Source organism: Torulaspora delbrueckii, chromosome 8 (assembly GCF_000243375.1).
Source record: "Torulaspora delbrueckii CBS 1146 chromosome 8, complete genome".
Classification (NCBI taxonomy): domain Eukaryota; kingdom Fungi; phylum Ascomycota; class Saccharomycetes; order Saccharomycetales; family Saccharomycetaceae; genus Torulaspora; species Torulaspora delbrueckii.
The window spans coordinates 600,004-613,274 of record NC_016508.1 but is presented as its reverse complement, the minus strand read 5'-3'; the positions used below and the strand labels follow the sequence as shown (position 1 = coordinate 613,274).

At 39.8% G+C, this 13,271-nt stretch overlaps 6 protein-coding genes across 6 annotated transcripts; 2 read left to right on the top strand and 4 right to left on the bottom strand.

The window, feature by feature from the left end:
- Nucleotides 1–2,034: 2,034 nt before the first annotated feature.
- Nucleotides 2,035–3,480, top strand: GSH2 (glutathione synthase; the record flags this gene model as incomplete). Its single annotated transcript, XM_003683391.1, has 1 exon — nucleotides 2,035–3,480. The coding sequence occupies one exon, from the start codon at nucleotides 2,035–2,037 to the stop codon at nucleotides 3,478–3,480; it is 1,446 nt and encodes a 481-aa protein (XP_003683439.1).
- A 73-nt stretch (nucleotides 3,481–3,553) lies between these two features.
- Nucleotides 3,554–4,132, bottom strand: TDEL0H03680 (uncharacterized protein; the record flags this gene model as incomplete). Its single annotated transcript, XM_003683390.1, has 1 exon — nucleotides 3,554–4,132. One exon carries the CDS (start codon nucleotides 4,130–4,132, stop codon nucleotides 3,554–3,556), a length of 579 nt encoding a protein of 192 aa, XP_003683438.1.
- A 728-nt stretch (nucleotides 4,133–4,860) lies between these two features.
- TDEL0H03670 (uncharacterized protein) lies at nucleotides 4,861–6,141 on the bottom strand (the record flags this gene model as incomplete). Its single annotated transcript, XM_003683389.1, has 1 exon — nucleotides 4,861–6,141. The coding sequence occupies one exon, from the start codon at nucleotides 6,139–6,141 to the stop codon at nucleotides 4,861–4,863; it is 1,281 nt and encodes a 426-aa protein (XP_003683437.1).
- A 123-nt stretch (nucleotides 6,142–6,264) lies between these two features.
- On the bottom strand, nucleotides 6,265–7,083 carry TDEL0H03660 (uncharacterized protein; the record flags this gene model as incomplete). Its single annotated transcript, XM_003683388.1, has 1 exon — nucleotides 6,265–7,083. One exon carries the CDS (start codon nucleotides 7,081–7,083, stop codon nucleotides 6,265–6,267), a length of 819 nt encoding a protein of 272 aa, XP_003683436.1.
- Nucleotides 7,084–7,176: 93 nt separating this feature from the next.
- LDS1 (Lds1p) lies at nucleotides 7,177–8,070 on the bottom strand (the record flags this gene model as incomplete). Its single annotated transcript, XM_003683387.1, has 1 exon — nucleotides 7,177–8,070. The coding sequence occupies one exon, from the start codon at nucleotides 8,068–8,070 to the stop codon at nucleotides 7,177–7,179; it is 894 nt and encodes a 297-aa protein (XP_003683435.1).
- Nucleotides 8,071–9,350: 1,280 nt separating this feature from the next.
- PSK1 (serine/threonine protein kinase PSK1) lies at nucleotides 9,351–13,064 on the top strand (the record flags this gene model as incomplete). The annotated part of the gene is made up of 1 exon (XM_003683386.1): nucleotides 9,351–13,064. The coding sequence occupies one exon, from the start codon at nucleotides 9,351–9,353 to the stop codon at nucleotides 13,062–13,064; it is 3,714 nt and encodes a 1,237-aa protein (XP_003683434.1).
- Nucleotides 13,065–13,271: the final 207 nt, after the last annotated feature.

Here is a 13,271-nt window from a genome sequence, read left to right as displayed (position 1 = left end):
TCGTCGTAGAGGAAAACTGTGAAATTCAGTGTAATCAAGCCGTCGAGGTATATACGTTGCGCCTAATGAAAGTCAATAGGAATTTTGAAATGAATCCGTCATTTTTTTTTTTGTTAGCCTTGGAACACTATAGCTACCGTAGAGATCTTGGGAATAAAGATGGATCATATGTTTAATCTGATGTTGGTCATAGATCTGGCAGCAGCAGTAGCAACTTATTTACTACGATCGCTTGAGCTCACTTAAACCTGCAAAGGTAATTGCTACTCTTGAGAACGCTGGCTTTCAGACTGGTACTTACTTTACTAGTGCTATTACATCTAGGGTTGCTGATTTAAAGTTGCTAAAACTAACTGACCACTCTGCTGAAACAGTCAACAAAATTGTCAACAACTATGTCGAGTACCGTGGAAGTATTCTAATGACATTTTATTCTAAATCAGCTTGGTTGACTGGCAGCGATGAAACTCAACTCCGACTTAAAGCCTCCTGAGTTGATGCCCCAAACATTAGGTACAACAATGATTCAAGCTTCAATATTCCAATTTTCTGACAGCTATGACATCCGCCAAATCTGAGACTACTACTTTTTTATCTATGACCGAAGAACCTATCGATATCCAAGTGAATGGAATCTTATTCCTGCCATTGATGTAGGTGTTATCCGCGAGACCATTCATTCCGGTACTCAGTCATCATCAGGAACAGCAACTTGACATTCCTATATATTGCAGACTGTCGAAACAGAATCCAATGGGGTCAGCACCGCCTGTAGGAGGGCCTTGACATTGCGCAAACAGAGTCAGTTGCTGCAGAGGTCATTTCAAATACAGAGGCCTCGAATCAGCTAACGATAGTTTTAAGGCGGTGAAGGTGAATAAACTTTACTCAAAGCTGAAGATTGAAACCTCGGGCACTTTGAATGTCTATGAAACAACTACTTTATAAGTCACGAAGTCGGTTATATCCCCGGGTTAAACACCAATGAACAACTTCAACGTTCATCCATGCGTCATAGAGAGTGTAAACTCGATTATGTCTAGTAGCTCGCAAGGGCTCAAACTTTCTTACTCGGTAAGAGGGTTTTGCTCCTAAAACCAACATCTCTATCAAGTTGCGGCTCTACTATAAGATTTAAAGAAGTGAAAGGGAAATGTGCTCAATTCTCCAATTTCCAATGGTCTCGCACCATTGTGTGAAGACTCGCCAATCTGGGCTACCACTGAGATTAACAGAAAAGTTTGTATATGTGAGTATTCTCCAGTAGATATTTTGTTAGCATTTTCTTTCATCTTACTTTTAAATTGTAAACTTGCTTCAACAACAGTCTAGCGTTACTACTATTCCCAGGTTTGAGAGGGTACTATATGATAATTTACCGAATGTGATTTTCGTAAATATCTGGAGACCAGCAGCTGTAGACTTCTCCCACCCTTATATATATTACAAAAAGGTATGTGTCCGTATCCAGGGTCAGCAACTAATTAGTTCGATGAAAACACTTGCATATATTTTGTGTCTTTTCTTATCATGACTTGCAAGGTATCCAATTTATAAAGGAGTGAGGCTTCTGCTCTCTAAATCAACATGTTGACTCGACGTAACTATATATCGGAATCATGAACATTATATCTTTAACCTACGGTAGGATGTTCGAGGAACAAGACGGACCTTGTAATATGAAGCCTTCTACTATATAAGCCCAAAGCTTCAGCTTGGCAATCTTCTCAATAGCCATGGCCTGTTCCACATCCTGATGATTGCAAACTCAAATATCAATTGCGAGTCTCATTTTTGGACTGCAAGATAGGAAGTATCAAAATTTGAATCAGATTCAATCTCTAAATACTTTCAAACTCGAGTGCTCGACTATTTGATTCATTCTCTATTTTGTCTGATTTGTCATCTTGTGTGGCTTTCTTCAAGTACAAGGCGTTACTCACCGAACAACCACTTTCAAAGAATACCTCCAATTTGAAGCCTAGGTTGTTTTAAGCTCAATCGATCTAATAGCGCTACTTGGGATTGGTAAGAATGGTTTCCGCATATCCCCAATTATCAGAAAGGGCTCGAGATGCTATTTTACCAGAAGTACATCAATGGGCCTTGACCAACGGATTGATTATGTATCCTCGCAATTTCACCAGTGAGCAGGCCACAATTGCTCCCACCACCCTGTATCCAACTCTATTGCCTAGGTCAAGTGTCGAATCGGTTGTATCCCTTCAAAAGGCCTACAATGAGCTTTATGCAAGAATTATTAGAGGTGAAAACGATGACTGGTTGGCCAAAGAGACCGTTAAATTGGCAAGCTATGATACTGAATTTACGGGGAAATTGTGGAGCCTATACCTTAAGACCAAAGAGCTCGGAACTACTCAAAATTTGAGACTTGGTATCTTCAGATCTGATTACTTGATAGACAAAAAAAATAGTCAGGCAAAGCAAGTCGAGTTCAACACAATTTCTGTCTCTTTCGGTGGATCCTCTACCAAAACAGGCGAATTGCACAACTATCTGAATAATTCTGGCAAATATTGTCCAGATTCTGGGATGCCATTTTATCAGACCCAGATCCCCGTTTCAAAGTCGAGCTCTCTCTTGGCGAAGGGAATAGCTGAAGCTGTCAATTATTACCAGGGTTTAAATGATGAGAGGATTGTAGCATTCATCGTGCAGGAAAATGAAAGGAACGCCTTCGATCAAAGGATTATTGAATACGCATTGTTACAAAATCATGGCATCAAATCCGTTAGGGTGACACTAGGTGATGTACCTCATCTAACTGTGGTAGAGGGGAAAAGTAAGAGACTTTTCTACAAGAAAACAGGACAGGAGATCGCTGTGGTTTACTACAGAGCTGGTTATTCGCCAACCGAATATAAAGATGAGAAAGACTGGGATAGCAGGTTGTTGTTGGAGACAAGTTATGCCATCAAAGCTCCCGATCTTCTGACGCAGTTGTCCGGCACCAAGAAAATTCAGCAACTATTGACAAATGAAAATATTTTGACCAGGTTTGTTCCAGATAGTGATACAAGAAGCAAATTAATCTCGACTTTCGTGGAAATTTACCCTCTGGATGATTCTCCACTCGGCCAGGAAGGTAAGAAGCTTGCCTTTGAATCACCGTCGAAATTCGTATTGAAGCCACAAAGAGAAGGTGGTGGCAACAACATTTACAAGGAGAACATTCCATCGTTTCTAAAAGAAATAGACGAAAAAGACTGGAGCGCGTACATATTAATGGAGCTCATACAGCCATTTGAAACAACAGAAAACGTTGTGATTCGTGGTAATGAATCTTTTAACGAACCTATTACTAGCGAATTGGGGATTTTCGGATGTATATTATTTGATGACTCGAAGATTCACTTCAACGAATATTCGGGCTGGTTATTGAGATCAAAGTTCAGCCGTTCCGATGAGGGCGGTGTAGCTGCAGGTTTTGGGTGCGTTGATAGCTTTGTTCTTTACTGAACGAGTAGCACCACCCATGCACTCGGAACTCACTGAAGATCGGTGCTAAAAGTTATGTAAGTATGTGCAACTATTAATTTTGATTTTTCTTAATCAAATCTATACTCCACTTTGCAGCGCCAATGGTATTACTGATAATCGTTATGACAGAAAACAAGGGCACAAACTCAAGCAGTCCAGCTGCCATTCCAAAGGTAAAGAATAGTCCCAAATGCTCATACTGGAAATCCTTGTTCTCCTTGGCGCTTCCACCTTTCAGAGTGAAATAACGACCCATATACGAAAAAGCTCTTCTTCCACTAAGCAATTGATTTGTCACTATCGGGCCGAGCAACGGTATCAATGAGAGTAATGTCAAAATAGTTATTATGGTCATTTTTCTAATACAGTGGATCATCAACAAAGGTATGGTTATTTGCCAATTTTCACTAAAAGCTTTGAGAAAAGATTCATTATCATTCTTATTATATTTAATGAATTTGGCCCTATTCAAAAATTCTGTCTGCCCATTCAAGTAGAGCGTTATATCGAATATTTGATTGCCCAGATGTGTGAGAACAATATTTCGACAAATGATAGAAGTAATGGCATTAGTTTGCAAAACCCATTGAATGTGACCCAAGATTACTCCCAAAGGCCCTAAAGTTACCATAGCCCATGCTATTACAATTGGTATAACAATGATGTAGTATGTTATTGCCACTACCGTGAATACACATATATAACAGCCACCAAATATTAATAGCGGGCCCCAATAAACCTTATGTGTCAATAATTCAACAAGTCCCTAGACGATTCCCTGTTAGTAAAAGCTTGTAGATCAAAATTAATTTGTGCGATACACACCTTAAAAGGATAAACGAAACCGTGTCCCAAAAGGTCCCTCATCAAGCTCTGCTTCAAAGAATTGGTCCTCTTCTTAACAATAGCCATTTCATGCATAAGTGGTTTTTTAATAAAAATTGGATAGGTTACCTTTCTATGATCGGCCCTACTAAAATGGTCTTCCTTTGTATTGCCAGCATCGCTACTTTCGAGATTTCTTCTTCTAAATAAATCTTTAGAAAATGTAGGATGAATTTCTTCCTGGTTCTCAGGCATTTGAGTGCCACAAACCGTGTGGCTGATTATATCAATGTTTTTGTCCATTGCAATAGTCGTAGGCAATACTTGTTTAATTTTCCTTGGCGGCGACACATTATCTATCGTTGACAATTTTATATTAAGTTCCCTCAAACTGTTATTGATGTACACAAAGCCATGAAGCAAACAAAAATGTACGGTGACAATTGCAGCACAATATAAACGTCGTTAGCTTAATTTAACAGTCCATATAGATTATATAGCAGTTATAGACAGACTTTTTGGATGGTACCGATATTATCTTGGCAATTCAGTTCCATTCTTCTGAGCTTCTTTCGCTTCCCAGTCGTCATCAGCAAGCCATCTTGATCCCTCTCCTGCATTCTTCTCTACCACTAGGGAATTACAATTGAAATCCGCTAGTCTAACGCCACCACACTCTACTCCTGAATAGTGGCTGGAACATTGCCATATATATTGACCTCTTCTCTCTGGATCTTTGAAAGCTCGCCTCAAATCCATGGGATTGTCACACTTTGGACACCTGGGAGCATTATTTATGTATTTCTTCAGATAATCTCTGTATGTCAAGTTGAACCTGACGTCTTTTGAGATAGGGTGCAGGTTTGTAGCTCGATTATTGGTCTGCTGATGGACACTATGCCTATATTCTTCCTGGAATCCGGCGTGCATAATAATCAGCGAGTTGTGAGGTGGTCTCACAACATATATTTGTGAGTCAGAAGGATAGCATCTCCTGATCCTAAATTCTCTAACACAACCAAGACTCAACGATGCCACGATGGGCTGGGGTCCAATCGAAGTCAATCTGTCCGAATGCCACATTAAATGATCTGATTTCCCATATTTGTTAACCAAAACAACGTCGCCTTTCCAATTGGGAGATGATATTTGGAATGGTAATGGTTTAAATTTTTTGATAGTTTCATTGACTATGTCTTCGATCAAGAGCTGAGTGGCTTTTAATAAGTCGTTGTATTCATACACTGTTCCCCTTCGATTATTATAGTAAATTTTATCCCTTCCGTCCAATATAGCAGGATCCGAAGAATACTTCTTGCTGGTATGGTTGGAAGAGCACTTATTCCCAAACAGGTGGAACTCATAAGGTGCAAATCCTTCGAGGTCATCCATCAACTGCCTTAATAAAGAGTTGGCGAATTCCTCAGGAAGCGCTTTCTCATGCATTGTTACATATCCGATAGTGGATTCAACGTCCTCCTTTGAAAATAGTTCAATGGCCCTGTTGGATGTCTTAGCCCTTCTATCAGATGAGATAGGTCTAAATTTTTTGGCATCATCCTCTATGAATTGGTTAAGGCTTTTCTGAACCTTGTAACACCTATTATCACTGTTTCCAGTGTCCCGTTTTCGCTTCCCGATGTTGCAATCAACCTTTCGAGCAACTCCCAAACTCTCATTAAGCATCAAAGAAGCATTTTTCACAGAACCATCACAAGCAGTAAGTATTTCCAATAGGAAGGATTCTGTATCTCTAGATTTAGGAATAACGTCCTCATAAAGTGATATCAAAGTCGCAATCTTTTCCTCTGTCATGTTTCTCCCCTCATTCTAACAAAGTACCTGCTTATACTCTTGATACTGATATCCTGGAAGCAAATGCAATCTTTTGTTCTAATAGTGTCAAGAACGATCCTTTTGTACTATTAAGAATGATTATTAAGGCATCCGTTTGGTACGATCAATTTCCCACAGTGCACAACCACAGGTATTAGTACAAATAGTCAGTCCCGATACTATTGGTATAGCTTCCAGTAGACCAGTGGTCAGACCGAATAATGACCATTGGCCGTAAGCACTGTAATAAATATATTTCAGTCGCTTGTCGTCAAGCTTCCCTGTATACTTGAAATAGGGCAAGAAATATGAGAACCCTCGAGATGAACTAGATTGAATCTTGAATAAAATGATGCCAAATACTGGTATAAGGGAAATTGCATACCAAATCCCCAATTTAAGGAGGAAAAATGCCCACTTCAAAATAGAAATGATGATAAATGTAATCCATGGAATTGATTCATAATTTATTCTTTTGAAGGGATCTCTAATATATCGAATTTTGGGCACTATTTCCTTCTCATTAAAGCGCAGTGTATATATCGTGTTCATGAAGTAACGACTGCTAACTCTTGTCTCATGGCAAGCAACAATATTGGAAATTGCCAAACCATGCAAAAAGGCAAATATCAACCCAGCTGGTCCCAGAAACATGGAATAGAGAACCACAGATAATGGGAACAACAGGTAAAAATACACTAGGCCTGCCGATACGAATGCCACCAGATAGTTTAGAAAAATTGTGAACATCAAATATCCGTATCTTGTGGTACTAAAGCATTCTTTAATCCCTAAAAATGGATATTTGATAATCTTTAAATTAGCAGAATTGTCATTGTATATGCTCGCTGCAATTAGCGAAGTGGCATCAATCATTTCTTGCCATTTCAACTGACAGTAGTCACGTAATTCCCTACACATATGTAATCTTTGTGGTGGGTGATCTTTAAAGTCAAGAGGTAACAGCCAAATATATATTTGTATGGTAATAGTATTGAATACTAATATGTAATTTTATTCACGGGATAAATCTCTATCTATGCCCCACAGGGCCCCGCCAATAGTATTTGTGCATAATGTGAATCCTGACACGATCGGTAAGTTCTCTAAAAAGCCAGCGGTCAGACCAAATGCACAGTACTGACCATAATGATCAAAAAATTCATCACTTCTTGCCGTATTACTCAAACCTTTCATTCTAAGGATCTTTGAAAAGTAAACCTTTGCAATGAACGGTGAGACGAGGAAATTGAATAGTAGTGGACCAATTAATGGGATGGAAGATATAACTAATAAAACGACCAGAGTTAAAAATCCCATAAAGTACTTGAAAAATTTCCATGGGAGATGAAAGGTCCAAAAATGTACAGTATTGATCGGCACGTAATATTTTATGGGTCTTTTATTAAAACCCTTTTTGAAACCAGAACTCTTGATAGTAATGGTAATCAAGTTGTTATTAAAATGACAAAGTCTCATGAACATCATCGTGAGTAAATTGGCTTGTAAGATCGCATGAACCCATGCAACCAATAAACCTGGTGGACCAAAAATCGCGAAAAGTGCGGTGTAAACGGGGGTGATAGTGGACCAATAAACAATACTCACAATGGAATACATCAAAAGATACAATGCAAAAATTCCTAATATGGGAAACGAAAGCTCTTTTGAATTATTGAAGAAAAACCTGACACCTGCCAAAGGATACAAGAATGATGAACCATTAAAAAATTCGTTGAAAAAATTTCCCACCACATTAAATGCCCTTGCAGTAGTAGATTCGTATTTTTTCTTATAACTTTTATCACCGAGTCGATTATCAGGACACTTCTTAAAGATTTGATTGCGATCAAATTTGTAAACCATGGCACCAACGCCAGTTAAGAGAAGGGAACCTGCAAAGCTCATCGCTAGTTTTTTCTATTGTTGTTCGTCCTTCTGAAATTTTGTGGAGTAGAAATAAGACGTGTTAAAGACTCCCTCTTGCCTTTTATATTTTTTGAGTATTCTTCAATATATTAATTTATATTTTGTGACACAAAGAGAGGAAAATTACAGGCAGCCTATGAAGAAACGGCGTATTTAAAATAAGCTCCTGGTGGCCAGAGAAGCCATTTATCACACATACTAGTCCTTCTCTTGCATCAAAGTGGTCGCATTATCTTAAAACGACTAAAATAAGTAGCGATTCACTCATTTCCCTCTACAAAACCACTTAAGCTCTGCACACACAGAATGGTGTAACAAACCGAGATCTTGAATATATCAGCAATGTCAATACAGCGAGTCTCTAGCTGTCAATAGTTCTCTCTCTAGTATATTTGTTAGCGCCGTGCTATTAAGCGATCCTTTAAGCGCCGAGACCCTTCATAACTATTACTTAATACTCAAAACAATGCGAAACAAGCCAATACTGATTAAAAAGCTTCAGGATTAGCCAAAGAGAGATCGTTGTGCAGTTGGATTGAAGACCAAGCAGCCAAGGTGTTTATACCGACTAACCATTGTTGTTCAGGATGGTACAAGAGAGTCATGGATAAGGGAAAGAACCATAAAGATTCAAGGGATTGGGCCGATGGAGACTTTGATTAATCGAGGGGGGCAAAACTGATAATACTGAGCTACTAAATTTTGAATTGTGGAACGCTCAATCATGGACCAGAGTAAAACCTCAAGAACAATTTGAAATCAAGGCGATTGCTTAGGTACTAATCACCTAGGATGCTTAGCTTCGGCATCAGAGACCAACTTGAACAGCAATGGAAAAGCTTACGCACGTGGAAGCTGGAAAGAGGCTGGAGAGAAGCTAATCACCCGAACTTTTGTGGTTGCAGCAGTCCAAATAGCTAAGTTCGAATTACGGTTTTTAGCCAAGGTCCGACATGTTTGACTCAATACCCTTGTTTCTTCCTAGCTAAGATGATCTGGATTTGCATTCAAGTCCTTCGGTTCTCTCTCCCTTGTTAGTTTTTTTTTTACCTTGCTTAGGTGGCTGTCATCATAGCGAAAAAGAAACTGAATTCAGTTCTCTCCCATTGATAGATGTTAAGAGTCAGATAATGATCAATAGCTATCTTTAAGAGGGTCCGAAGCTAAGAGAGTAGTAATTGTATCAGTCGATAAGATTTTAAAGTTTTTACTCAAGCCAGTAACAAGAGGGGAGTGGTCCAAGAGATAAGGAACAAACGATGCCGTACATTGGTGCTTCAAACGTTTCTCACTCTTCGTTCCAGAGCTTTAAGGAGAAGCATTCGTTACAGCGACCAGGTATGCCAGATGATAGTTCAGCAGGTAGTACTAATTCTTCATTAAATGAAAGTTTGGATACAGCTGCTGGTTCGTCAACCGCGAACACGACGAGCCATAGCAGCAGTACTAATGTACTACCGCCCTGTAATGGGGCAAAGGTGAAGAGTGGCGAGAGCGAGCGAGATGATATGGAGGCTTCCGGGCTGAATCCATTGAGAGCTCAGTCTGTTAGTTCTATAGCGACAAACGCCACGGAGTTTGAAATCGGAGAGTTGGTTACGCTGCCGAATGAGTCCACTCATGCTTATTCGTACAACCCATTATCCCCCAATTCCTTAGCGGTAAGGCTGCGCATTTTGAAAAGGTCGTTGGAGATTCTAATACGGAGCCCGCAAATGTTGGGCGAGCCGACCCATCAAAGGAACTGGAGTGAAATGCCCAGAAGTAAGCAGGAAAAGCTCTCAAAGTGGTCAGCACCATCGGCTGCTTTGAATGCTTTTGTATCTAGTACAAATGCCAGTGCCACGTCGAGTGGTGTTCAGTCTCCTGTAACTGCAAGGGGTTCATCATACTTTGGTCCACAGGTGAAATCTCATCTTCAGAGGGCTTCCTCTTTAGCATTTTTACCAAACCTATCTCAACATAATGAGGGAACTCCAAAGAATGATAATATTTGTTACAACAAAATAAGCGCAGCGAATAATTCAGACGAAATAATAGAAGCACAAAGGACAGATCTGGAGAATTTACTGGATTTTTTGAATGAAACGCTTGAAAATAATACATCGGAAAAGGCCACAGACTTGCATATGATTTCACTGTTGAACGTCAACAAATTAATACTGGGTGATAGTGAACATCAAAACTTAACTTCACAAGAACAGTTGAGAACTTTACAACTGAAAAAAACTCTACTGAATAGTCTGGCCGAACCATTTTTCGAGCATTATGGTGCATCTGAAGAAGAGATCGAAGATTCTCAGAAGGAACTTCGACAAGAAATGGATTTGTTTATGGGTGACTTGAAGGACGAAAGTCAATTACCCATGAACGGACTACGACCTCAACAGGATTATGGCCGTATTTTGCATACATTCACCTCGGGCAAGAACATAGCACCTCAAGCAATCTTCACATGTTCACAGCAACATCCTTGGCAATTTAGGGCGGCCAATGACTTGGCCTGTTTGACTTTTGGTATTTCTAAGACGGTCCTCCGGGCTTTGACGTTGTTGGATTTGATTCACACCGATAGCAGGAATTTCGTATTGAATAAGATCTTATCTACGGAGGGTCAAGAGCTGGTATTCACCGGTGAGATAGTCGCTATTGTACAGCCAGGTTCAAGTAGTCAAAATTCAAACCTCATATGGGCATCATTCTGGGCGAAGAGAAAAAATGATCTCTTGGTTTGTGTTTTCCAAAAGGTCCCGTGCGATTTTGTCGACGTTCTTTTGGATTTGCAGGATTACTCTGTTGAAAAAGTGACTAATGGAGGTGGTCTATTTTGGAATCGTAATGAAGAAAGTACTGCCAAAGCGTCATTTGAGATAGGTTGTTCAGATGGCGAAATTGATGACGAGGATGACGACGATGAAGAAACGAAAGGTTTGTCAGAAAATTTTGAAAAAGAGGGTAGACCACAGTTGAAGAAGAAAAAATCCGTCAAGTTTGCTGATCAGCTTGAGACCGTTGATGAATTAAGCCATTCTTTATCCCATCTGATAAAGGACGTAATTGAAGGTAAAATTAGTGCTCCGGATGATGATCTCCTACCCATGCCAATAAGAGTGGCAAACCATATTAACAGTACAAGATATTATACGTTGAATCACCTGTCACACAATATACCATGTGCAGTGTCATCTTCAATGTTAGAAGATAAGTTGAAACTGAAAATCCATAGTTTGCCCTACGAAGCGGGTCTTTTCGTTGTTGAATCTCAGACTTTGCATCTGATAAGCTGTAATAAATCAATTTTGAAAAACATGTTTGGACACCATTTTGTCGAGATAGTTGGGAAACCAGTTACTGATATTATTCCTTCGTTCAAAAGTCTGATTCAATTTATCAATATAAAGTATCCGGCATTCAACATCACACTCGCTAAAAACAAAGGCCTTGTGCTAACAGAGCATTTCTTCAGAAAGACTCAAGCGGAAATGATGGATAATCCAGAGGGCTTCTATACATCAGTTGGAATTGATGCTCTTCATAGAGATGGGCGCATGATAAAAATAGACTTTCAGTTACGGGTCATGAACGCTAATGTAATTTTACTATGGATCACCCACTCAAGAGATGTTGTGTTTAGAGAATATACCACTACACCATCTCAGTTGCATATGCTCAAAGATCACGAACCAACCTACTGCAGTGACGATTATAGCTCCGGCGCGTCGTCCAAGAAGTCATCAAGTAAAGTATCTGTTGACCGGCTCAAGGATCTCTCAACTCACAAATCCGAAAGCCTTGGTAGCCTGGATTCACTTGGATCTAAACTAAGATCGGCTAGTATTGCAGATGCAGACACACCTCCCAGCAGCTTGAGGAAAGCAAGCATAAATTCTCCTGCTCAGCTTGCCGCTAGCGAGCTTGAACTACAAAAGAAGCTGGACCTAACCAAAATTTACACTAAAGACAAATCTCAATTCGTCAAGGACGGGAATTTCAAGCTAGACGAGGACCTAATTAAGAGCATAACATCATCTCCACAAAGTACCGAATCTAATTTGTCTCTGGATAGGATGATGAGCGAACAAGGTGCTACCGCTACCACTGTGGGCCAGATTGACGACTCGCCAATCTTTTTAAAGACCCCTGAAGGTAGCATCGGTGCTCAAAAACATATCAAGAAGTTTTCGGATTTCCTCATTTTGCAAAAAATGGGAGAAGGTGCCTATGGTAAGGTAAACCTTTGTCTTCATAAGAAGGAGAGATATATCGTTGTTATCAAGATGATCTTCAAAGAAAGAATTTTGGTTGATACGTGGGTTCGGGATAGAAAACTAGGGACTATCCCCTCAGAGATACAAATAATGGCTGTCTTGAACAAGCATCCTGATGAAAACATTCTACGGCTCTTGGACTTTTTTGAGGACGATGATTACTATTATATCGAGACGCCAGTCCATGGTGAGACAGGGTCCATCGATTTATTTGATCTCATCGAGTTGAAGACCAACATGACAGAATTTGAAGCCAAATTGATCTTCAAGCAGGTTATCTCTGGAATAAAGCATTTACATGAACAAGGCATAGTCCACCGAGACATCAAGGATGAAAATGTCATCGTGGACTCGAAGGGATTTGTCAAGCTCATAGATTTCGGTTCTGCAGCCTACGTTAAGAGTGGACCCTTTGATGTGTTCGTTGGGACTATTGATTATGCTGCGCCTGAAGTGCTCGGAGGCGAGCCTTACGAAGGTAAACCTCAAGATATTTGGGCCGTTGGCATACTTTTGTATACCATCGTTTTCAAGGAAAATCCATTTTATAACATTGACGAGATTATGGAGGGTACTCTTAAGTTCAGCATCGGTAGCGAAGTGAGTGAGGAATGTGTCAATCTAATCAAAAAGATACTGAACAAGAATGCCCCCAAGAGACCTACAATTCAGGATATTTACGACGATGTATGGCTGCGCATCTAGAAGAAGTGTCATCACAAGCATTTACAATCTGGAGTTTGTTTATTCTCAATACACAATTTGCATTTGGTTCGTTCTATCGATCCATCATCTATATACATGCTCTTAAATAGATTGTAAAAGGGTTTGAAACAAGATGGTATCTAGTATTGTCATGTTTTCGCCTAACCCTAATCATTTTCTTATCAACCTTTGTCCTTCCTTGAACCG